This window comes from Drosophila simulans, chromosome 2R, assembly GCF_016746395.2.
Source record: "Drosophila simulans strain w501 chromosome 2R, Prin_Dsim_3.1, whole genome shotgun sequence".
Lineage (NCBI taxonomy): Eukaryota > Metazoa > Arthropoda > Insecta > Diptera > Drosophilidae > Drosophila > Drosophila simulans.
The window spans coordinates 2,407,309-2,431,166 of NC_052521.2; the positions used below are offsets into that span (position 1 = coordinate 2,407,309).

The 23,858-nt window shown below is 35.9% G+C and overlaps 1 protein-coding gene across 6 annotated transcripts in view; it reads left to right on the forward strand.

The window, feature by feature from the left end:
* The window catches only part of LOC27208349 (mitogen-activated protein kinase ERK-A), a 32,772-nt gene that overhangs the window by 4,244 nt on the left and 4,670 nt on the right, over positions 1–23,858 (forward strand). For 3 of the 6 annotated variants that reach the window (XM_039291931.2, XM_039291930.2, XM_039291932.2), the window contains exons 3-7: positions 3,772–3,898; positions 5,196–5,306; positions 16,063–16,197; positions 19,341–19,625; positions 19,680–19,868. In XM_039291931.2, coding sequence (XP_039147865.1) covers positions 3,772–3,898; positions 5,196–5,306; positions 16,063–16,197; positions 19,341–19,625; positions 19,680–19,868 — 847 coding nt within the window. Of the gene's footprint in view, positions 1–3,771; positions 3,899–5,195; positions 5,307–9,419; positions 11,757–16,062; positions 16,198–16,806; positions 16,914–19,340; positions 19,626–19,679; positions 19,869–23,858 lie in introns of those variants that run through there. The other 3 variants (XM_039291934.2, XM_039291933.2, XM_039291935.2) reach the window with 3 other exon arrangements.

Consider the following 23,858-nt stretch of genomic DNA (forward strand, 5'->3'; position numbering starts at 1 on the left):
CATATATGTACAATAGATATCAAACAGAAGCTTGCAACATAATGAAAGGGACATTTGCGACTATACGAAGTGTATACAATAGTGCCATACCCGTTTCTCCGTTCCGTCCGTTTTAATGCTAACTACTTAAACTTTCCCAAACGTCTTCTCACTGTTGCAGGTATAAAGTCGTACCGAATTGGGCACGGATGGCCATAAAGGAGCATACGTAGTTTTTTTTTATCTTATTTTGACTTAAAAAATATGTAATTAGTCCAAAGATATATATGTTTCAGCTTCCGGAAGCAAGCCTATTTTCTCGCTTTGTTTTAAGGTATTTAAATTGTTGAGTGAATTGAATTTCTTGCTGTTTTCATTTTTGATCATAATTATTTTATGATTATTTATAGGTTTTATTCAAAGCGTCTACAAATCCTTAATACCCAACCATTCCTGGACCTAATCCATCTTGGGACTCATGGAGAACATCTACGGAGTCTGCCTTAGTTTTTAGGTCTTCCATAGCGATATCATTTCTACTTATTTTACTTGCATATTTGTTTTGTATTTAGCAGCTAAATTTACCAAAACGCAAGTAACCAAAAATTGTGCAGATGAAGTCACATATTTGTTACATTAGTAGTTGGGGATAGTAAATATTTATTTATTTATTATGATAGAAAGAATAGTTTACAAAACTAGACTAACTTAGATAGTATAGCATTGGCTACGGGGCTTACAGCTATATTGCTTTACAATGTTAGTATATCTTAATTTAGTTAATATATAATTTGCTAACTAGTTGCTGTCTTGTTATGTACAATTGCCTGTTTTGTTTTTAGATTTTGTGGTATAATTTGGTTTTTTTAAGGAAATGTATGAGTTTTTGTATGTTATCTGGATTGGGTTTGCTAAGAAGGTCTAGAGGGTTGGTGTTGTTAAATATGTCTTGTTTGGCTTGTAGGAAGGATGGGCATGAGTTCAATATGTGGCTTATTGAAATATCACCTTGGCAAAACGGACAAGTGGGTGTTGAATTGGGATTTAGGTAGTGTTGGTGGGTTATGTTTGTGTGCCCTAGTCGAAGTCGTATTATTTTTATTTGGTCGAGTCTGGTCCAATTTGGGTGGGATTGTTTAAGGTAATCGCATGTGTGTGAGGTATTCGTGTTAATAGATTGGTACCATGGACTGCAGTTTATTATGTGTTCTTTCTGTTTTGTCGCAAGGTCGGCTTTAAGGTGTTTTTTTTATATCTGTGGTATTTATGTTTGGGGTGAGGATAAGTGGCATACTGCTTGCTGATTTTGCAGCTTGATCGGCTAGTTCATTTCCTTTTATTCCTGAATGGCCAGGAATCCACATTATTTTAATTCTAGGTGCGTGTTGCGTTATTAGCGATCGTATTCTGCTTGGGTAAAAGTTGTTATTATTTGTGTTTTGAATTGAATCTATTGCTGATAGGGAGTCGGAAGAGATAATAAATTTGCCTTTTCGGTTTTTAATTAGTTCTATTGCTTCTAGGATGGCGATTGTTTCGGAGGTGAGGACGGATGAATATGGAGGCATATGCCGTATTTCAAGACGTCCGTTTCCGTTGTAATGGCGAATGTTATTGTGTAATTAATTTTTGAACCGTCAGTGAATATGAAATTATGTGTTTTAAGGTTATTCTTTGTGTGTTCGTATAATTTTCTGTATTGGTCTGGAGATGTTTGTTCTTTCTTATTGTTTCTGAGTGATGTGTCCATTATGGAGTTTTATTGGTTTGTATGCTAGATTAAGTTATAGGCTAAGCTTGATTGTTCGGTCTATTATTGGTGTTTTTTTCTTTTTAGTTTTTTTATTCTTAACGAACTTAGGTATTGGTGTGTTTTTGGAGAAGATTAGGTTTTGAGATCGTTCGGCTATTTGAAGGTCTCGTTTCATTTCTAAAGAGGGAGTATTTGATTCGTAAAGTAAGTTATTTATTGGGGTAGAGCGATAGGCGCCGAGAGCTAGACGGATTGCGGAGTTAAATGGTGTTTTTATTTCGTTTAAAATGCTTTACCATAATCTATTTTGGCTATAATTGTTGCTTTTGCGATATTAATTAGTGTATGCGTGTTATGTGGCTATTGAATATTTCAATAAATAGTTTTGTTATTCTGTTTTTTGTTGTGGGGGAGCTATGGTAAATATATTTATACCCGTTACTCCTAGAGAAAAGAGGTTTACTAGATTTGTTGAAATGTATGTAATAGTGAGAAGGAAGCGTTTCCGACCATATAAAGTATATATATTCTTGATCAGGATGAACGTCGAGATATCAGGAACTATAAATCTAGAAAGTTGAGATTCAGCATACAGATTCTAGAGACGTACTAGCAGCGCAAGTTTGTTGACCCATGTTGCCATGGCACTTTTTAAAAATATTTAGATTTTTCGAACAGATTGACCAAAACACTTTGGCCACGCCCATTCTTTCACCTACAAAACACACAAAAACGGTAGCATTCCCTCTTGTTTTTCGCTTAAATCGCAACTATCAGTGCCTAACTTAAATATAGTTAGAATAGTATATCAAATATAAATGAAGTACTCAAATATAACAAATTATTTAATTCCACAAAGAAAAGTTAATTTAAAATTAGGATAAACTTTAACTTTTAGCCGCTAACCAATGTTGTAAATGTCTGAGTGTCTCACCAATAGTGCTCCCAAAATAACGTATTCGCTCCTTCTCGTCTCTCCTGATCCACAAGATCTGCTATCCGCCTTCTACAACGACTGATTCGTCGCCAACAATCCTGTCTTGATTTTAGTCGGCCACTGCAAAGTCGTTGCTCTCCGATTTGGTACTCGGTGATTCTATGTTTCTTCTATGTTGCTCAAATCAATCCCCTTTGAGTCGGTTTCTCTTCCATTCCTTTACGTTGCAGGATAATAATTTCACAATGTCAGGTAATTTGCAACTCTCCCTCGGCGAGCTCACACAAATTGTTTTCTTTGCAAATTCTTTTGCCTTTCTTTTCTTTCACATCATTGATTTTCACACGAGAGTTTTTGTAATTTCTTTAATTACATATCACAAAAGTTAATACTGTTTTTACACGCAACTTAGTTAATGATTGAGCTTGTAAATAATTCCATTTAACGACATACATTTTTGCGACGACGTTGTATTATTATTAATTTTTTTTTTTTTTTAATAATATTTAACGAGATATGTGAGTGTAATATTAAACTTAAATGAATTTACAAAAGTGTGTGATTCAATGTGTTACTCTTATGATCTCGACAACAACTGGACTCGTTAATTTTATGATCTCCATGTTCTCTTGTGGCGTTATTAAAAACATGGTTTACTAGATTCATTAGGCGTACCAAATCATAATGTATTTCTAATGTACCCGCTGCTTCTATTTCTTTCTTATCCACCTTCATCGTTATGCCAGAAGCTATGAAGGCTTACCAAAGATTCAGTTCAAATATGGTAAAAATCAATCTACTGAATCATATAGCAGACAAAAAAGTTATTGTATTATAGATGTTTTTAATCAAATAGCGTTCAAATTCGATAAGAAACAGCTTTTTGATACTATTTACCTTTATTTAAATTGGACGGTTACATCCTATAGCCGCCGTAATTAAAAAAAAATCATAGTTTTGTTCTTTTGATCATAAAATGTTCTTATTCTTATTGTTGCCCAGAAATGTTTGAATACCGAAGCGTGTATTCCATTTTTGTCTTGTAATATTTTTTGTAAATAAGAAAATAGCTTGTAAAAACAATTTTTATTTTTCATTTCAGGTCTGCGGATGACACGCTAACAAGCCAAAGAGTTGCAATAAAAAAAATTTCGCCCTTTGAACACCAAACTTATTGTCAAAGGACTCTCAGAGAAATAACCATATTGACCAGATTTAAACATGAAAACGTAAATACACAAATAAAAATTATAAGATCAAATTAGGCTAGATAAACTTACAAAACTGCTTTACAAATTTATATATACCCGTAAAAGGATAACAGGCATACTCATAAAGTACCATATAACGTATATATATTTATGATCAGGATCAATAGCCATGTTCCATCAAGAGTCAATTGGTCTGTACCTCTGTCCGTATGAATACCTCGGTCTCATCAACTATAAAAGCATGTTGAGATTAAGCATGTAGCTTCCAGTAATATAGACGCAGGGCAAGTTTGTTGGTTCATCTTGCCACGCCACAACTTTAACCGCCCACAAACCACGCAAAACTACAACGCCCATACTTTAGAGAAAATTTCTAATTTTTTTCTATTAAATCAGTTGTTTGTATTAAATCAGGTACACGGAGTACCACCCAAAACACCCAATGAAGAATCATGGTGGACCTAAAATCCTGGTATTGGCTTGTTTTTTTACAATGGTATGAGTCCATACCATATGATTTATGGTATTATAGACCAATACTTAGTGATGTCTTAATGTCATTCTGAATATAATATGCCCTTAAAATGGGCTTTCCAACAGGATAATGATCCGAAACACAAGAAAATCGGCTAAGAATTGGTTCACCCAAAATTGAATTGATGTAATTCCTTGGCCAGCTCCATCTTCAAATTTAAACCCGGTTGAAAACCTGTGGGGGGACATTAAAAAATATGTGTTGAAGAACTCCCCGTCGTCTAAGTTTTAGATTTGGCAAGTTGTGCAGGATACATGTTCCAAAATTACGCCAAAAGTTGCCAGGACCTGGTGGCTAACAAAGGCTATCTAACCGAGTATTAGGCCCTAATTAACACATAAAAGAAGAAAACTAAGTTCGTTCTTAGTAAAATTGAATTTTGTTACTATTTTTTTTATAGCACTGCTATTTTAGTGAACACGAGAATTTCTGCCTATTATGTTGTTTTAATCTACATAAAACTATTGAAGAAATAAAAGTGAAACATTTGTTAAATTGTTTGAAATTAGATACCTAACGGTAAATTAAAAAAAATTTTCCATTACAACTATAAATCATAGGAATTTTTTATCTTAAACTCGCTGGTCCCAAGCACTGCTATTTTTATAAACACAGCTGTTTGTATCATGTGTGATTAAGTCGAAGGGCATTAAGCCATTTCGCACCAGTACTATAATCGTACAAACGACAGTTTGACAATGTTCATTTCCTGAAAATGTAGTTTTTAATACAAATTACTTTTAATTAGTTTGTTCCTTATGTATATTTATTTCCTTTCAGATTATTGATATTCGAGATATTCTTCGAGTTGATAGCATAGACCAAATGAGAGATGTTTATATTGTACAGTGTTTGATGGAGACTGATTTGTATAAACTACTTAAAACACAGGTAAGGTTATAATTTGGTTATAATTTATTGAAAACAACTACCATTGATATGCGTATCATCTTGGCTATTACTTCAAACACCAAGTCTGAATACAATTGTAGGTTGTCGGAAATTGTCAATAAAGGAAGTGATTTCATCGCTGTAGAATTCGGAACGTCTTTGAATCACGTTATGCTTTCAAAATAGTTTTTTTTTATCATGTGGGCTTTAAAATTATCTTGTCAATTTAAAAAAATGTCGGTAGTCTCTTTTTATACATTTTGCTCATTTATATGTCATTTGTCTAAGCAAACGTTTGCATACATTCTTATCTTTACGATAAAATTTACACAGATCGTTCGGAGAGTCAAAGTTTTGAGCTTAGTTGTCTACATACGCCACCTGAATACAAACGTTTTCTCTCTGTTTTGACCCATCGCTGTCAAATAAACTAAAATAAACCAAAAATATTGGTAATAAGTCTTATTTATTCCAAAGCTAATAAAAAGGCTCATTGGCTTAACATTACTGACCACGACGCGATATGTGCATAAGGCATAATATAGCTTAATGCAAATCGCAAAATACATAAATATTGGTAAATAAGAATCCATAAGTACTGCTTCAAATTTTGTGTTCTCAGCTGTGCTAGAGACCTGCTCAAGCTATGTACATCTGTAATATAACCAAATCCAACGTTTCGATTTTGATAGACAGCAAGCATTAATTGCTTACATATATACACGTACGTTATATATATATATAGTTATATTATATACCTATATATATGCTGCCGCTTGGTTAGCTGTCGTTAGATGTTTGTCGTTCTTTTTTGTTCCGTTATTTTGTGCTTGCTCGTGTTGATATTGAAGCTATTTGCCATGGATAATAATGCAAGCAGCTCAAACAGAGTGAACTTTTTGAAGCGGAAGTTAACTGCATTATATGCAAGAGTAAAAAAATATTGCAAACATCGTTGCGAGATGAAACAGTAAGCGGATGCGATGAGCCAACACTGCTTGTGAGGTTGGAACAAATCGACCAGCTTCAAGAAGCTTCAAGGAACTCGAGTTTGACAAAATGGGCAGCGAGTTAATGCATGCACTTTAAAGCTAGCATACATACGATCGGAAATAGCTAAAAGTAATGCCAATTTTGCTCAGCATTCCACGTTTGCCGAAGGTGTCACCAAAGACACTAGAATAACAAGATGCGTCACGCCATACGATTTTTTGGCACGCTATTTTTTGGCCGTGGCTCTAGAGGTGGCTCCAGGCTCTCTCGAGTTTTTGTTCGAGAGAGAAAGAGCGGAGAGCGCTACAGCAAACAGCTCTTTTCTACGCATACAGTGATAGCAGACAACTGTATGTGTGCACACGTATGCTCATGCATTGTAAATTTGACAAAATATGCCCTTCAACTTAGAAGTTCGTTGACTTTAAATCTATATTATTTTTTTATCAAAATTCTTGTTTTGCATTGTCTTAACGTTATTATTATTTAAATAAAGCTTAGAAGCAGTAATAGCCGAATCTATGTACATCACAAAATAAACTTCGAAAATGACTTTATATTAGAATACTTGTCATTAGGGTATTCAGCTTGCGACGTAAGAACAATTAATAAGGCAGTGATTGTTGAGTGCTTGTGTCCGCATTTCGTGCCTCCAGATATGACTTTTGCAATAAACAGTTTTCATATTTTTATTTATTTTATTAATTTTTATTACTTAAATTTTTAATATTTCGGAAAACTAAGGGCACCATCTGATCTTTTTATTAATATTTGTAAAATACACATTAAAGTTTTTGAAATATTTTAAAAAATAATAAAAAACAAATGTGTATAAAAAAATTTTTTTGTTGAGCATTAGTGCACAAATAAAAGTAGTGTATATATATTACACATAATTAATTATCAACATAAATATAAATTTGTAAAAGGTAGCTAATTTGAGCGGCGATCTTAACAAACGAATTTAAAAAATTTTTAAATTATAATTGTCAGGGCGTGAATTTTTATTTTATTTCATCATATTGCTACGAAATTGGCCAAAACTTCAAATATGTAAATTCGTTTCTTCGATCAGAATTGATTTCGGCCCGAAAATCGTCTTCTAGCACAACACGCACACATATACGCGTTCTCGTCTCTTGTTTTTACTCACACAAGCAAGCAAATTCTATTTTTAGATTTCTTACGCTCTCAGCGTCAGCGAGCGGAAAGAGAGCAAATTTGGCCTTCACCAAAAAAGTGGCTGCATAGTGCCAAACCAATGTATGGCCGTTACGCATCTTGTTATTCTAGTGTCTTTGGTGTCACGTTAAAGGCTTGCAGTTATACACATCAACACTCAGCGGAAGCTATGCGAACTGGACAGACTTTTACTCGATTTTTATGAGTATTATAGGCAGCCATCAGGACCTTACTAGTATAGATAAGTTGCAGCACCTAAAGTCTGGTTTTGAAATATGCTACTGCGTTAGATTTATTGCAAAAGCGATTTGGTAATCGCCGTTTGGTTTTTCAGGTACACATTACGGATATTCTGGGTTTAAAGGCAGTGGATTAGTTTCTAAACTAGGGAACTATCGGATACATTTAATGCTCACATTCGCGCTCTTAGGCTCGCCTGAGCAGATAGCAAAGTGCCAGACCTTATCCATAAACTCGGTGTCCACGATTCAAGCAAAATGGGAAGAACGTCTAGTGGATCCGGCATATTCGTTTATTCGATTCCGTTGATGGAATGGATGGAAAATGTTGTGGAGCAGCGGTGCAGAAGATTGGAAGCCATATACTACGCTAAGGCCACATATACACCAGGCGGCCAGGTGGGAAAAAATAGACACGATAACAGATCCTCATTTATGGCTAATGTCCTAACTACTATTAGCTGCTTGCTCTGTCATGATATGTAGGTCATCCAATTTACTATTGTTCCCGTAATGGATAGTTCATTCCCGGCCGGGAATCGCTTGATTTCGGCTCACAATTGCATCTAATTACAGCCCGTTTTGCCAAACAGCTTCAACTTAAAAAATCAAGATTCTGTGGCACAGTTTCGGGAATAGTCTAGTCGATTTAAATTTCCTCACTCTTGAAATTTGATGACGGGAGTGACATCACCAAAACTGAAAATATTTAATGTCCGGTATTACTGTTGGTGCAGCTCGAATATGGCGTTGTCCTGGCTTCGTGATGAACTTTCGATACTTAACGGTTTTGTGGCTAATAGGATTTTATCTATTCAAGAGTTGACAGGGGTGCTCTTTGCTCTGGATACACGGACAATTATTTCTAATCGAGTCAGAGAAGGATTGGCCATCTGCTAGTCTCTCTGAGAAGCTGCTTCCTGATCTTCGTAGATGTGTATTGCTGGCAAAATCTCCGTCTGTGGACATATCCATTTTTTCTAAATTTGCCAACTTCTTTACTTCGCTGCAGAGTGCGTTCTTCTCGCGGTAGCGGGCCTTCTGGATCAGTCAGGACTTCTTAAAGCAGACGGGCGACTAAGGAATTCTTAGCTGGATTTCAATGGCCAGCACCTTGCCAAGATACCATCCAGTAACATTCGCAAATATTTTGTTTTACCATGATGCTAATCTTCATACCGACCCTAGAGCACTTCTTGGTATAGTTCCTCGTCTCGTGGAACACATTATGGAGGATCTTCCGAAGGAAGACTCCCACTGGAGTCGATTTCTGTGGGCCATTCTTCTGCAAGCCGGAGGCTCGCAACAAGCCCCCAATAAAGTGCTACGTTTTCTTATTTGTTTGCCAGTGAATGACCACAGTAGCATTTTTCCATGGTCTCAAGCCTTTTATATGCACAAGGTTGAAGCCTAACAAATATGGTCAGACAACGCCACTAATTTTGTCGTCGTCAGAAACGAGCTACTGGAACTAAAGCGACTGTGTTTAGCAATGATCACCAGAAGTCGGTGCACAATTTTTGTCTATCTGAAACTATCGGCATTTAATCCCTCCACGTTCGGCCTATTTTGGTGGGCTTTGGGAAGCGACGGTGAAAACGGCCAAGCACCATTTTTATCGTGCTGTGGGTCCTTCAGTCCTATCATTCGATTAATTAAGGACTCTTTAATGCCATATCGCAGCCTTAATTAATTCTAGACCTTCAGATTTACTTTCAGAGAGCCTGATATGGATGTTCCTCCTTATTCTTTCTGTGAGCCTAACGTGATAAGTCTCAACTATACGAGCTTGAATGTGTGGCAGCGCGTATCGTTTTTGCTGTAAATATTCTGCTCTAAGTAGAAGGAAGAATGTGTAACGTTAGTTCAGCAGCATTGCAAGTGGCGAACTCCAAGGCCTGGTCTGACGGTAAACGACATTGTTCTTGTCAAGGACGAAAATCTACTCCCAATGAGGTGGCCCTTTGGTGGAGTGCTTCAGCTAATACCCGGAAGAGACCCTGTACTGAAACCATCATCAGGAAAGACAAGACGGGCAGTGAAAAAGTTGTGTATGCTTCCCCTTAAAGACTCTGTTGAAAGCATGGCTTCCAACGGAGGAAGCATGCCGGTACGGACCCAGTAAACTGCCAGTAACAGGCGTCACTGGCTTTGACGGCCACCTTTGGATCACACTTGTCTTCATCTGGGATTACCTCTCTATGCCAAACCAGAATTTCAACGATCAGCAGTTGGACCGTCCTTCTTTTGATTTCATTAATGTCAGCTTCGAATAAGGAAAACAGCTTTATTCGCGATGCATGTTTCGACAAGAAAACATCATTCGGCTTTGCCGTCCGCCATGCAATTTGAAGTTGAATAATGCCCTTACACTTACGTTTTTTAAGAATATGTTTGGAGTGAACCAGAATCTTGTAAACTGTCGCTGTTATTGAAACCTAAGAAAGCACGTCAACAATTAGTTCCCCGTCCTATGGCACTTGTTCATACTTATCTAGGTCAATTGGCAATGAACCTGACAATCATATTAAAATTTTCCTCATGTTTGAAATGACGATAAAAGCGTCTGTTATTTCGGGAGACATTATGCTGCATGCTGCGCTAGCAGAATTCCCAACATTTGTGCTTCTGGTTTGTTTGGTCAACCCTAACTCCATATTTTCATTTTATAAAGATTTTATACAGGCTCTTTTTTATTAAAGACTTTCAATTTTTGGTCATCAAAAATTTATTTTTATATTTGTCATTTATTTATTTATACTTTTCTGTCATTAACAGTTAACTACATATTAAACTTTACGTAATATAATTATTATTGAGGCATGCAAATTCTGCAATATTTTTGAGAAGATCGAGTTTCAAAGGCCGATAAAATCGTTTGTTTTCGGAATAAAATTATTCCCGTCTGCTGAATATAACACGCAGAGGCGTTACTGTCGTTGCAAAAAGAAACGAATCGTCTTCATTTGACTCATTGAATGCCTGTTTGTTTGTTTATATAGATTATTCAGTGCTTCCATAAAAACCATAATTTAATTTTAACTCAGCGGATTCAATTACTTAGTTCGTTTTCATTGCCATTGTAATACCCTCACCTAAATAATTTAATATTCGATTTAAACATCTTGTAGGCTTACTTTGACTGAATGGCACAGTACTTATCCTTTTTGAGCCCATGATCAATAATATGGCGCAGAGCCACCTCACTTCGTAATGATCTTCGCTTTAGCTTGGTAAAAGGCTATTATTTTTAATACTGCATATATTTATACGACCCGATCGTTGAGCCCATTTTAACGTTCATTACAATAATCCAGGGTTATGTTTCTGAAGCCTGATCTCGTCAAAATGACCACAAATTAATTTCAGTATTGCATTCAGTTTTTTCAGTTGCGTGTGCCATATTTCTAGCAGGACCACGTTGTTAATTGAGAGTCTGCTACCTAAACACATACTCACCAATTTGTAACAACTTTTTGAAACTATTCAAAGTGGAAATTTTAACTATTGTCAGACCCCAACATTGTCAGAGCACAACATTTCTAGGGCTAACAATAAACAATAGATACAACTGGGCAACCAACATAGGCAATGTGTACAGCCTCTGTAAACCATCATAAAACACATTTCCTCCAAAAAATACCACACCTCCTCCCTTATCCAAATAATAAATTCGATATTAATCTATAAAATAGATTGCCCACTTAAGGTACCGCCCAAAACACTTAACAAATCGCATAAAAAACATCAAAACTCCAGGAGCTCTTAGAACAACACCAACTACCAACCTTATAGTTGAATCGCAAATAAACACACAAGACAGAATTCCTGACATACAAACTTTCCAGCAAACTCTTACCCTCTTCCAACACACCCCTTAAAAATCTCGTTACAACACCCAATAAGAAATTTAAATACCCCAGAACTTAAGCTCAATGTCCCCTTTTCAACAATAACAAGAGTTCCAGTTCCCCAACTATCAGATACTTGTTACTCGGCTGGTTATGAACAAATAAATAAGTCAGCAATCTGTGTACATGAGTAGATCTTGTGTTATTTTTTTAATTGTTTTTAACACAAGAACCTTTCTCCAATGACACCAAAGCGTGTGAAGTTTGTTTGGTATTGTTTTGCCGAGGACCGACATTGACATCTGTGTCAGCTTTACGTTTGTTTAGGTCGAATTCTTCACAGCGTCTCTCCAATAACTTGAGTAAGTCGTCAATAGTTGGAGTATCCAGACCGCGGCTGGCTTCGATCCACTTTCGTCGAGTTTCAGCATCAACCTTGACCAGAATGGAGTGGATAATCCAGCAGTTCCTGTTTTGTCCAGCAACGGCCAAGCCGCGTAGAATTTCAGTTCAGCTTTGCTAGTCGAAGTTAAGTTTAGAAATGTATCTAGTGAAGTGTTCACAAGGTGTTGAGGACGGTTGCAGCGTTCAATTAACCAGTGACACTTCTGGGTGCTGCTACTTATATGTGGGCCATTCCTTGCAGTCTCCAGAAAATGGCTTAATGTGTATTTTGATAAGCGCGACAACGCTGTGGCCTGACTCGTAACGGTACTTTGGCGCCAGTCATATTCTACGTATTAGTAAAATTCTTAGAAGGACCTCACAATATACCAAACTCATTGCCCAGCAGCGTCTTGCAAGCGGCGTGGTCAAACATGTTATACGTGTGACGCGGCATAGTCGATAACGTCGTCATCACCTGCGTGTGGTTTTTGCCGGTCCTAGTAGATGGCCCCGGTCCCGGCTTGTAGCTTGAACAGATGAGTACGCTTGCAGGTACTTATCTTTGTATGCTTCGTTGTTAAATTGATCAATATACCCTTCGCACTCATCCTTAATAGCCATTTTATTTCCCAATTCTTTGAATTCTTTACAAATTGTGAGGTTATTTCCTCTAATGTATATTCATCACGTGGATTCAGTGACGACTTGAGCAAGCGCGTTATGCTTGATTTTGCTTGACTTCTAACTGACAATAACACTCTTAACTGATCCATGTTGAAAACATAATCAAAGAGTAGTTTATATAAGTTCAGCAGATCCGGCAGAATATAACATTCAGAAGATAACATTCAAAGTTCTTGAAACTTGAAAAAAATGTTTTTTTTTTTCTTTTTTTCCGTGTGACTGCGCGTTGCAGTTTCAAAAATAGATTTATACGTTTGGCGCAGCGCAACAGAAATACTAAAATTCGTATATAGTAAAGTTTAACATCAATATAGGCGCAATTCGTTCATCAACAATGTTTTTATGGGTTTTAGCAAACGAGATCTTACATCTATGCGATATGTACAAGTTAACGAAAGCGAATGATAATGAGCGACTTGATTGCAGTGCGAACAGCAGAACGCTAATCCAATGCGTAACGGCCATACATTGGTTTGGCACTATTCAGTCACTTTTTTGGTGACGGCCAAAATTGCCATCTGACCGCTCGCTAACGCTGAGAGCTTAAGAAATCTAAAAATAGAATTTGCTTTCTTGTGTGAGTAAAAACAATAGACGAGAACATGTATATATATGCGTAGATGTGCTATAAGACGATTTTCATGCCGAAATCAATTCTGATCCAAGAAAGGAATTGACTTATTTAAAGTTTTAACCAATTTCGCATCAATATGCTGAAATAAAATAATAATAGTTTTTTAATATTCGATTGTTAAAATCTCCGCTTGATAGCTATCGTTCACATTTTATATATATGTTTATAATTATAATAAATAATTAATTAATTATATAAATTAATATATGTAATAATCGGTACATAGGGAACACCACGGGGAGGCCATTGTATTTGTAATGGGGTCCTATATGACCTTCAAGTTAATTTTTCACTACTTATCGCAATTACTATTTACGGCTATATTTGCGAACTTTACTATTGCAACAAACTGACAAAATAAAAAGACATTAATAATGTCTTTTTATACTACTACAACTACTGTAATTTAAAACATAAATTTTCTAAAAAGAAGTCATTACAATGAGAAAAAAATATTTCATAAAAATAAAACGTTGTAGAAAAAATTTTTATTACATCCGCCTTTATGTTGCAGGAGTAAAGATCGGAACAATTAAATCATATATAAAATTATTTAGACTCAGAAAGGTTGCTTTTCGAAAACAATAAATTTGTTTGGTTGTGTTCTCTGATTTCTCTTTTCTTACGGTCGATTGTCACCTCAAAAGTAGAATCATTTGGATCTTCAGGTTGAGTAAGAGGAGCTACTCTGGACAGAAACACAGTTTCAGGACTTGTTACAAGCTACATATTCCATAATCGATAATAAATATCTTGGGACAACGACAAGTAGAGCATGCAGTCAATAAAGTCATGTTCTGCTATATATAGAGAGAAGGATATTCGATTTTTCTTCTGGGGACCACGCAGCTTAAGGTATATTATAATCACCTATCAGACAGTCTATTTGAGACGTTTAAGGGAACAAAAGATTTAGATATTAATATAACCAAGAGAGAATGCTATAGTCGACTTCCCCGACTATCTGATATCGGATACCCTTCACTCAGCTAGTGGAAAAGCGAACGCGAAATTTCATCATTTTTCAGGGATATCGATAAATATTGGGAGAAAGAAAAAGAAAAAAATTGAAATAATGTTTTTTTCTGTATACAGATAAAAATTTTCAAGAAAAAATAAAGAAGAAAAATCGATACACTTTAAAATAGTGGCCGTGACAGTTTTAGAAAGCTTTAGGGCGTTAGAATTGGCGTGACAAATCTATATAAATTTACAAGACTAATAAAAGTATGAAAAAATATCCGAAAATGTTTTTAAAATGTGGGAGTGGCAGATTTGGGCGGTAGAGGCGTGGCAAAAAGTTTTCTTTTGCAAATCAATATAAATTTAGAAGACTAACACAAATATGAAAAAATATACACAATTTGTGCGGTTTGTGGGCGCATCAACATATGTCAACAAACTTGCGCTACGTCTATGTCCCTAGAATCTGTATTTATAATCTTAACCTTCTAGCTTTTATAGTTCCTGAGATCGAGAAGAAAAGATTTGATAAAGGCAGAGCTAAAATAGTAAAATTAAGTGTTGGATAATAATATTGAAAGAAACCAGACTAAATTTGATCCTATATGTAGAGGTCTATTCAAAGATATTGAGTTATTGGAGAACGAGGGATACACATTAAAAATATGAAAAGTAACAGACGGTATAAATATGCGCATGAACAATTAAGAAGATTGCCAAATGGGCAGGTGCCAAGCGAGCTGGAGATCGAGGTTAGCTCGCCAGATGAAGACGGTGAAACTGATGAAAAACACACTAATGGAAGCTGTTGAAATAGACAGTAGATTGGCGGAAGGTGAGTTGAGATTCATGGTTGTCGATTGCTACGAGCCGGCACCTGAGCCTAGAGTGGTATTTTGACAATGTTGTTGTTTGAAGGAAAGATAGATAAGAAACGAGAATTATTGAAAACGAGATATAAAATAATGATTTGTTGTGAAAATGATTATGGAAATAATTATTTATTAAGATTGTAAAAACAAAAAGAAGGGCTACGAAAATCTTTTTTTAAGATACATAGACGAGAAAAGCGATTGTTTGGTTATGCAGCCCGCAGCAAGCAGCAGCTCATCATAAATTTGAGTTATTTTATTCATCGGTCTTATACATTGCTCTGTGCAGCAATACATTTTGCATTCCCCTTTATGCTATGTTCCTCTCTCTCAATAGAGAGCGAGCACAGCTGTTTTAATCTTTATTCTGTAAAACTTGCTTATTTGCCTTCTCCATAGCAAGGTCAGTTACAAATTAAATGTTGATCGCACCGGTATTGCTGTGATACACTTTAACTTTTATTCGGTTCGGTACGGGTACTGCCGCCATTCGTTATAACAAAGAACAAAGAACAAAGAAGTTTATGGTAATGAAGAAACAATATTGAATGAAGAACCAATTACTAAGTTGATTGTTACATTACATTATTACACCATACACGGGAACGTGTAATTTATCAGAATGGCCTCGTCGGAGAAGAATGTGTTGTTTTGAAACCCTTATCAAAGGGTTGCATAGACTTATCGATAAGAGAGCCAGGGTTGCATTTGATTGTGAGCTCTTGATAAATATTAAGCCCTGGTAGAGTTGTCAGAAATTTTGATACGTGGCGTGTAAAGAAGAACAATAACACGATCTAAGGCAAATATGAAAAAGGCAAAAGAGGGGACACAAATCAAAAGACAAGATAAAACTATAAAAGAGAATTATAAGTCTCCTTTTTATATATATTTATATACATATATTTTGTACAATTTTAATAATCAAAACGTAATTTGCTTTTATTTCAGAGGCTAAGTAATGATCACATCTGTTACTTCTTATATCAGATATTGCGTGGACTGAAGTACATTCATTCCGCAAACGTCTTGCATCGGGACCTTAAGCCGAGTAATTTACTGTTAAACAAGACGTGCGACTTAAAAGTATGTAAATAATAATTATTGTCATCTTTTACCATTTATGAAATATAATAATGAAGATTGCTAAACAGTTAGTATATTTACTCCAACATATTGTATAGCCGTCAGCCGTAAAAGCGTTTTGATCTTAGATACACACGCAGCTTCTCTGCGTAAATAACGAAGATGAGGTGCCGTAAAGTTTAACCAAAGACATTAGAGCAAGATGCGTAGTGACAAAACATAGGTTTTGCACTATGCAGCCGCTTTTTGGTGACAGGCAAAATTTCCCTCTCTACGCTTGCATAAAATTGAGAGCGTAAAAATCTAAAAATTTGAATGCATTTGATACAAACATTAAAAGTTAAAAATTAATATTCAAAAATAAATCAATTGTGCGACCTCTTTATTGCCAAATTATTTCTTGAGGCACGACGTCACAAGCTGAATACTCTAATGACAATTAATTCAATAAAAGTCAGTATTAAAATTTATTATGTGATATTACTATTTCTTTTCTATATTGAAACAATTATCTTGTTATGGCAATGCAAAACAAGAACTTTTTACATACTGTCATTGTTTGAAAATAATATTGTTTTTAAGTAGACTTAAAGAACTTGTAAATTGAAGGGCATAATTTGTGAAATGGTCGGCTGTCACTGTATGCGTACAAGAGAGTGCCCCAGTCGGAAGTGGAAGTAATCCGGAAGGCCTTTCGGAATAATTCTTTGTCGAGTGTAAGTACTACCACATGAAGAAAAGTTACCATACCCTCTTGCCGGGCGTGAGACTCTGCTTCATAATTCCCCGAAATGCTTCTGTTGGCATTCCCCGAAAGGCTTCTGCATTCCCTGAAATGCCTGTGCAAGAATTCCCTGAAAGGCTTCTGGATTCCATATGTATGTAGATGTAATAGTAACTGTAGGTGCAATAATTCTATCTATAGAGATCAAAACGCAAGAGAGTGACCGAGAGAGCTTCTTACCGGAAGGCAATAATAATAGTGTGGCAAAATCCGATAACTTAAATCCTTAAATGCAAAGGTCAATGTGTTAGAATATAGGGATAGGGACGCAAAATTCTATAACTCACAAATTAATAAACTGACAGCTTACAAATACATACATACATACACGTGCTTTTTAAAGGTTGGGACCTTCTAAAAATCATATTAATTTAACTTTAGTAGCGCCAACAATATGTCAGGTTTACCACCTAATAAATATATATACAACTCAAGAGCTACCGTGCATTGTACGTCTCGAATAACGAGAAGACGATATGAAAAATAGTACAGAAACGAGGAAATAAATATAATATAAAAATAATAATAATAAATGTAAAATCGAATTATGAGTTTAAAAAAAGTTAGAATTGATTGCTCTGAGAGCGGTAGACAATCAAGATGATAAAGTCTATTATAGTCAGAGAATAATACACTGTATGGGTTATGCTGCTCATAATTAGATCTACAATGATTTAAGATTAGGCGTATGTAGATTCATGTGAATCTGCCTTGAGCAGTGTTTCACTGCCGAATAACCAAGTCGTGACTATCAACTTCAACACGAAAAAGTTTTCAAATAGAGACTGTATCGTTCTACTGTTAGCAAGGGAAGAAAAACCCCAATTAGATACCGAAAGGTCAACAGTAAGACGTTTTTTGAACCAATTTTATGTATTTTGGTCTCCAAACAGGTGATCCATACTTAAGAATCGGACGGAGTAGCGAAATCAATAACGTTGTGGTCATGTAAGGATAATCAAATACCTTTTTATAAACCAAGCACACCCCTGGTCTTATTGACAATAGTCGAAAAATGGTCTGAAGATCATCAATCCGTGTTTTTCTCTCCAAAGAGCACCCACTTAGAGTGTAAGTCTTGTGTATTGGGTTGGCACGACTGAAGATCATAACTTGGAGCCATTAAAGTTTGGTACGTTATCTCGGCACCATATTTGAAATCTAGATCTAGATCTAGATCGGATTGTAAGTCCAAATGTGAAGAAATGTCCTTATACTGGAGGCATAAATTAACATCGTATGCGTACATAAGTACACGCGAATGTTTTATTACTAAGGGGGAATGTCGTTAAAAAGAAACTGACGAAACTGCTTCCTTGTGGGACCCCGTATGTGCCTTGGAGTATACAAGTTTTTAGAGAAGACCTGTTGCGTCCTGCCATTCAGATAACTTTCAAAGTCCTAATTCCTTCAATTCCTAAAAAGTCTTTTCCCAACCACAAATTCTTTTACACAGATGGCATGAAGACCAATGGAATAGTAAGAATAGTTTAACAAGCGAAACCAGCAAAATTCAATTTGGGCTTCTACTCTCCCTCTCCCCCTACTCCTCAGTCGTCACAATCAAAATAATAGACCTAAACGAAGCAGTTATGATTGCACTCTAAACCGCAGGAAAACATGCTATCTGCTCAGCTAGTGGAAATGCAAACGCGAAATTTCATAATTTTTCTGGTATATCGATAAATATTGGGAAATAAAATGAAAAAAAAAATAAATAAAAATTATTCAAAAGTGTGGGCGTGGCAGTTTTGGGCGGTTTTAGGGCGTTAGAGTGGGCGTGATGTTGGCAAATCGATACATGGTCGAAAACGATTCCTTCTGAATGTTACATACTTTTCAACGAATATAGCACACCCTCTATGAGGAACGGGTATAAATGCATATAAATAGGTGAGAATTTCAATTCTCCAACTATCGGGCAGTGGAAAATATGATAGTAGGGAACTGAGTGTTTTGAACGTTATTTATTGATTATTGCTAACTATTAACATATCAATATATGGAATTGTCAAATTAAATAATAATATCCAAAAAATGTGAAACAGTTTAATGTCAATCAATAGGACAAGAGCGGGGGTAAAAATCTTTTAAAATAATCTTATATGAATGATTCTAACATTCTTGACGTTCATATGGACTAGCAGATCGACTCGTCTAGTCCTGATAATAATTCTTTAGGGTGTAAACACTTACCTTTTACATATTTTCCTGACATACTTTACTGTAAACATTTTATTGAGTTGCTTAATTTTCATTAGTCCTATAATGGAAGACTATAGGAACCACAAATCAAGCCTGAAAATGGGTTGGAATGCAAAATAAAAACATAATTATATTGGTTGCATTTATTTTATAGATTTGCGACTTTGGATTGGCTCGTATTGCAGATCCCGAGCACGACCATACTGGCTTTCTCACAGAATACGTTGCTACCCGGTGGTATAGAGCACCTGAAATAATGCTTAACTCAAAAGGATACACAAAATCGATTGATATATGGTCCGTTGGCTGCATTTTGGCTGAAATGTTAAGTAACCGTCCAATATTCCCTGGAAAACATTATCTGGATCAACTTAACCATATTCTTGGAGTGTTGGGGTCGCCGTCCCGAGACGATTTAGAGTGTATTATTAATGAAAAGGCAAGTAAAACTATATACTTAGTTTGAAAAAGCTAACAATTTTTTGGACTTTAGGCACGGAACTATTTGGAATCTTTACCATTTAAGCCAAATGTACCCTGGGCAAAACTTTTTCCAAATGCTGATGCGTTGGCTTTAGACCTCCTTGGAAAAATGTTAACATTTAATCCGCATAAACGGATTCCTGTCGAGGAAGCTCTTGCACATCCCTATTTAGAGCAATATTATGATCCTGGAGATGAGGTACTACATATAACATAGATATAAACAACAAAGGAGACAATTTTATAAAGTTTACAATAATTTCCTTTGTTAAAGTCTCTCAGACATTTATTGAGAGAGATTATTACATGAGATAGATAAGAATCTATGCTATGTAAAACCAAAGACACTAGAATAACAAGATGCGTAACGGCCATACATTGGTTTGGCACTATGCAGCCATTTTTTTGGTGAAGGCCAAATTTGCTCTCTTTCCGCTCGCTTACGCTGAGAGCGTAAGAAATCTTAAAATAGAATTTGCTTGCTTGTGTGAGTAAAAACAAGAGACGAGAACGCGTATATGTGTGCGTGTTGTGCTAGAAGACGATTTTCGGCCCGAAATCAATTCTGATCGAAGAAACGAACTTACATATTTGGAGTTGTGGCCAATTTCGTAGCAATATGATGATATAAAATAATAATTAAAAATTCACGCCCTGACTATTATATTTTTTAGGTTTTTTAAATTCGCTTGTTAAAATCTCCGCTTGAATCAGTTACCGTTTAAATTTACATTACATTTATTTATTTTTATTTTATTTATATTATGTTATGTTAATTAATTATCTGTAATATATGTAATAATTTAACATTAAAACATTTCGATGTTCCCCAATTAAGTTATTTTTCTAACTATTGTTTTTTATTTTGGGTCCATTTTTCAGTCGCCAATTATTTAAATATTGCTCATTTTTTTATTTATGAGATAGAATGCTGAGCTTAGCTTGTCTATTCTTGTCTATCAGCTATCATCACAGTCCACTTGCAATGCTTAAAAAGCAAAACTTGTATAAGTTTGTTTAACAGATCTGTTCTATGTGCATAACATTCATAATTTTTATAAAACCATAATGAGAAGGCACTACTTTCATTTGTGCACTTAATGCATTGCTCAACAATAAATTTTTTTATGCACATTTGTTTTTTACTATTTTTAAAAATATGTTCGAAAACTTTAATGTGTATTTTGCAAGTATTAAAAAATAAATCAGATGATGCCTTTTATTTCCCGAAGTCCGAGGCACGAAGTCCGGACACAATCACTGCCTTATTAATTTTTCTCACGTCGCAAGCTGAATACTCTAATGACAAGCATTCTAATATAAAGTCATTTTCGAAATTTATTTTGTGATGTACATAGATTCGGCTATTACTGTTTCTAAGCTTTATTTAAATAATAATAACGTTAAGGCAATACAAAAGAAGAATTTTTCGCATGGTGCCAATTAATAAAAAATAATATAGATTTAAAGTCAACGAACTTGTAAGGTAATGGGCAACTTTACAATGCATGAGCATACGGATGCACACATTCAGTTGTCTGCTATCACTGTATGCGTAGAAAAGAGCTGTTTGCTGTAGCGCTCTCCGCTCTTTCTCTCTCGAACAAAAACTCGAGAGAGCCTGGAGCCACCTCTAGAGCCACGGCAAAAAAAATCGCGTGCCATAAAATCGTATGGCGTTAAGCATCTTGTTATTCTAGTGTCTTTGGTAAAACCCTATTTTAACAACCCTTAAATTTAAAATATTTAAATATTTTTTTTTTTGTCATTTCTATTATTTTTTTTTAAATTTATACTGAATATGTGGCTGCCAGCGCTTACTTGTTCAAGCTCTGAATCAAGGTAAAGCTGGAGAGTGTGGAATGGACGTATACCCATTTGTCTTCTCACGTCAAATCGAACGGTCGTGTTTTCTCTGCGCTTTGAATTTATTTTTGCTTTTGCCAAAACCAGCGGTTGTTTTCAATAAATTTTAGCTCGACCTGTCGCTGTCGCAAGTTATTTAAATTCGTAACTCTCTTGGTCGGTTATGGGAACTATGTCTTACAACAAGTCCTAAAAGTGCGTTTCTGTCCAGGGCAGCACCTCTTACTCAACCTGAAGATCCATATAATCCTACTTTCGAGGTGACAATCGACATATGTAGGTACTGTAATAAAAGAGAAATCAGAGAAGTCAGCCAAGCGAAATCATTGTTTTCGCAAGGCCAATTTCTGAGACTAAATAATCTTATAGCTGGCTTTAATTGGCCCGATCTTTACTCCTGCAACATAATGGCGAATGCCATAAATATTTATTATACGGGAATTAAAACATTTTTAACTCCTGTGTTCTGATGTATTATACCTCAATCTCTTACAAACCTCCTTGGTTTAATAAAGAGTTGACACACCTAAGAAATGTAAAGCCCAGACTTTATAAAAAAAATTTAAAAATTTCGGTTTTTAGTCTTTTCTTTCTAAACATTTAAGTGCACGGTTAAATTTCACTGTGCCCAATCTTTAGTGTTACAAAAACTAATTATTAAAAACCAAGGTACTAAACCCTCAATAATAAGACCACTATTTATGTGTGTTTTACGTGTATAACTTGATGTATTTTAATATATTCTTTTCAACTCCACTCACCACGCCCTTTACATAGCAGAGATGAAAACGCAAGACAGACGGAAACAGATTATTGCCGGAAGGCAATATAATAGAGTGACCATAACCGATATCTACAAAGGTCAATGGTTAAGGAAATATGGATATTCCAACACTCCCCTTAAAAAATAGCATTTATAAATTATTATTCACTTATTCTTATGTCGGTCGGTGGTGTGCATTCTGGAAGTTGTAAAATGATCAAGCATTCCGCTGCAAGGATACGGGGAAAATCCGATCAGATCACTGCTTAAATTAATGTTAACAAAAACATTTAAATTAAAAATAGAGCATACAAAATATATGAACAAACTAATTAAATTTCATTTAGTATCAGCAAATCTGGTTCCAACATTTCGAAGTTCTATGAATTTTATAGCAGGCAGCGGCTTTGTGAAAAAATCAGCAAACTGATTCTCTGTGGAAATATACTCAAGACAGATGACATTAGTCATAATTGGCTCCCCTGCTAAATGACATTTTATATTATTATGTTAGCACGTTTATGACAACGAATTCGTGGCTATACCTGGTTTTCTTTGTTAAAAATTGATACTTATACTTTAAAAGAGATTTTACCACAAGGCTTCTCTTATTGCCTCAAATAACGACATGTACTCATGTATATACAATCATGTACATGTACTTCAATTAATGAAGCTGCAACTGAGGTCTGCCTCTTTGTGTTCCAACATTTAATTACAATCAAACATTTTAAAAAAGTACCCTGTTCTACATTTTCTATCCATCTCGTTACCTCACAAATCATAGCGCGAAATTCAAAATTAAACTTGAAAATTAAACCGTTGAAATTTAATTTAATTTAATATTGATACTGGTTACTGGGAGCGCATCAGTCGTTAAGCCTATTTCTTAAAAGGCACAAAGGTCGCGGACAGACCAAATATCATCCTCTCACCGTGCTGGTGCCTAAGCAGAGGCTCTAGGTAACTGTAGGCCATCCTTTAGTTGATGGACAGCGCATTGGGGGGCAGTCCCCCTGATCGCAACGACCCGTTCAGGAGGAGCTCCCGACTTTCGAGATCCCCCACCAGAGGAGTCGGTAACCCGACTCATGGTGAAATAATCTCGGTTCCGGCGGTGGCGAGGGGTGAGCACGCAGGTCCCCAGCCGCCGTTGACTAGCGACTGCAGCGATGCTGTAGAGGTGGAGAACTTGGCTCCGACAGCATCTACGACCGCGACAAGTCAGAAGACGATGGACCACATCGCCGTGCCATCGCAAAATACGGAAGGGAAGTCCCCAGCTGGATCCCCTCATCGGTCTTCGGACCTGAACACGGCTCTCCAGAATGAGGACCTGAGGGGCATACTCACCAGGATGAATGGCAAGATCAACATCCTGCTATCCGCATTCGAGGCCCAACGGCACGTGACACAAGAGACAAAGGGCAGAGCTTCTGAATTTTCAGCCCTTAACAACAGGGCGATAGAGTTGTACGAAGGTACTACTAGCGAGCACCGCTTGAAGAGCAGTGCTACCCAGACGGAGGTACAAAAGCATACCAAAAAGGGTACCGCAGG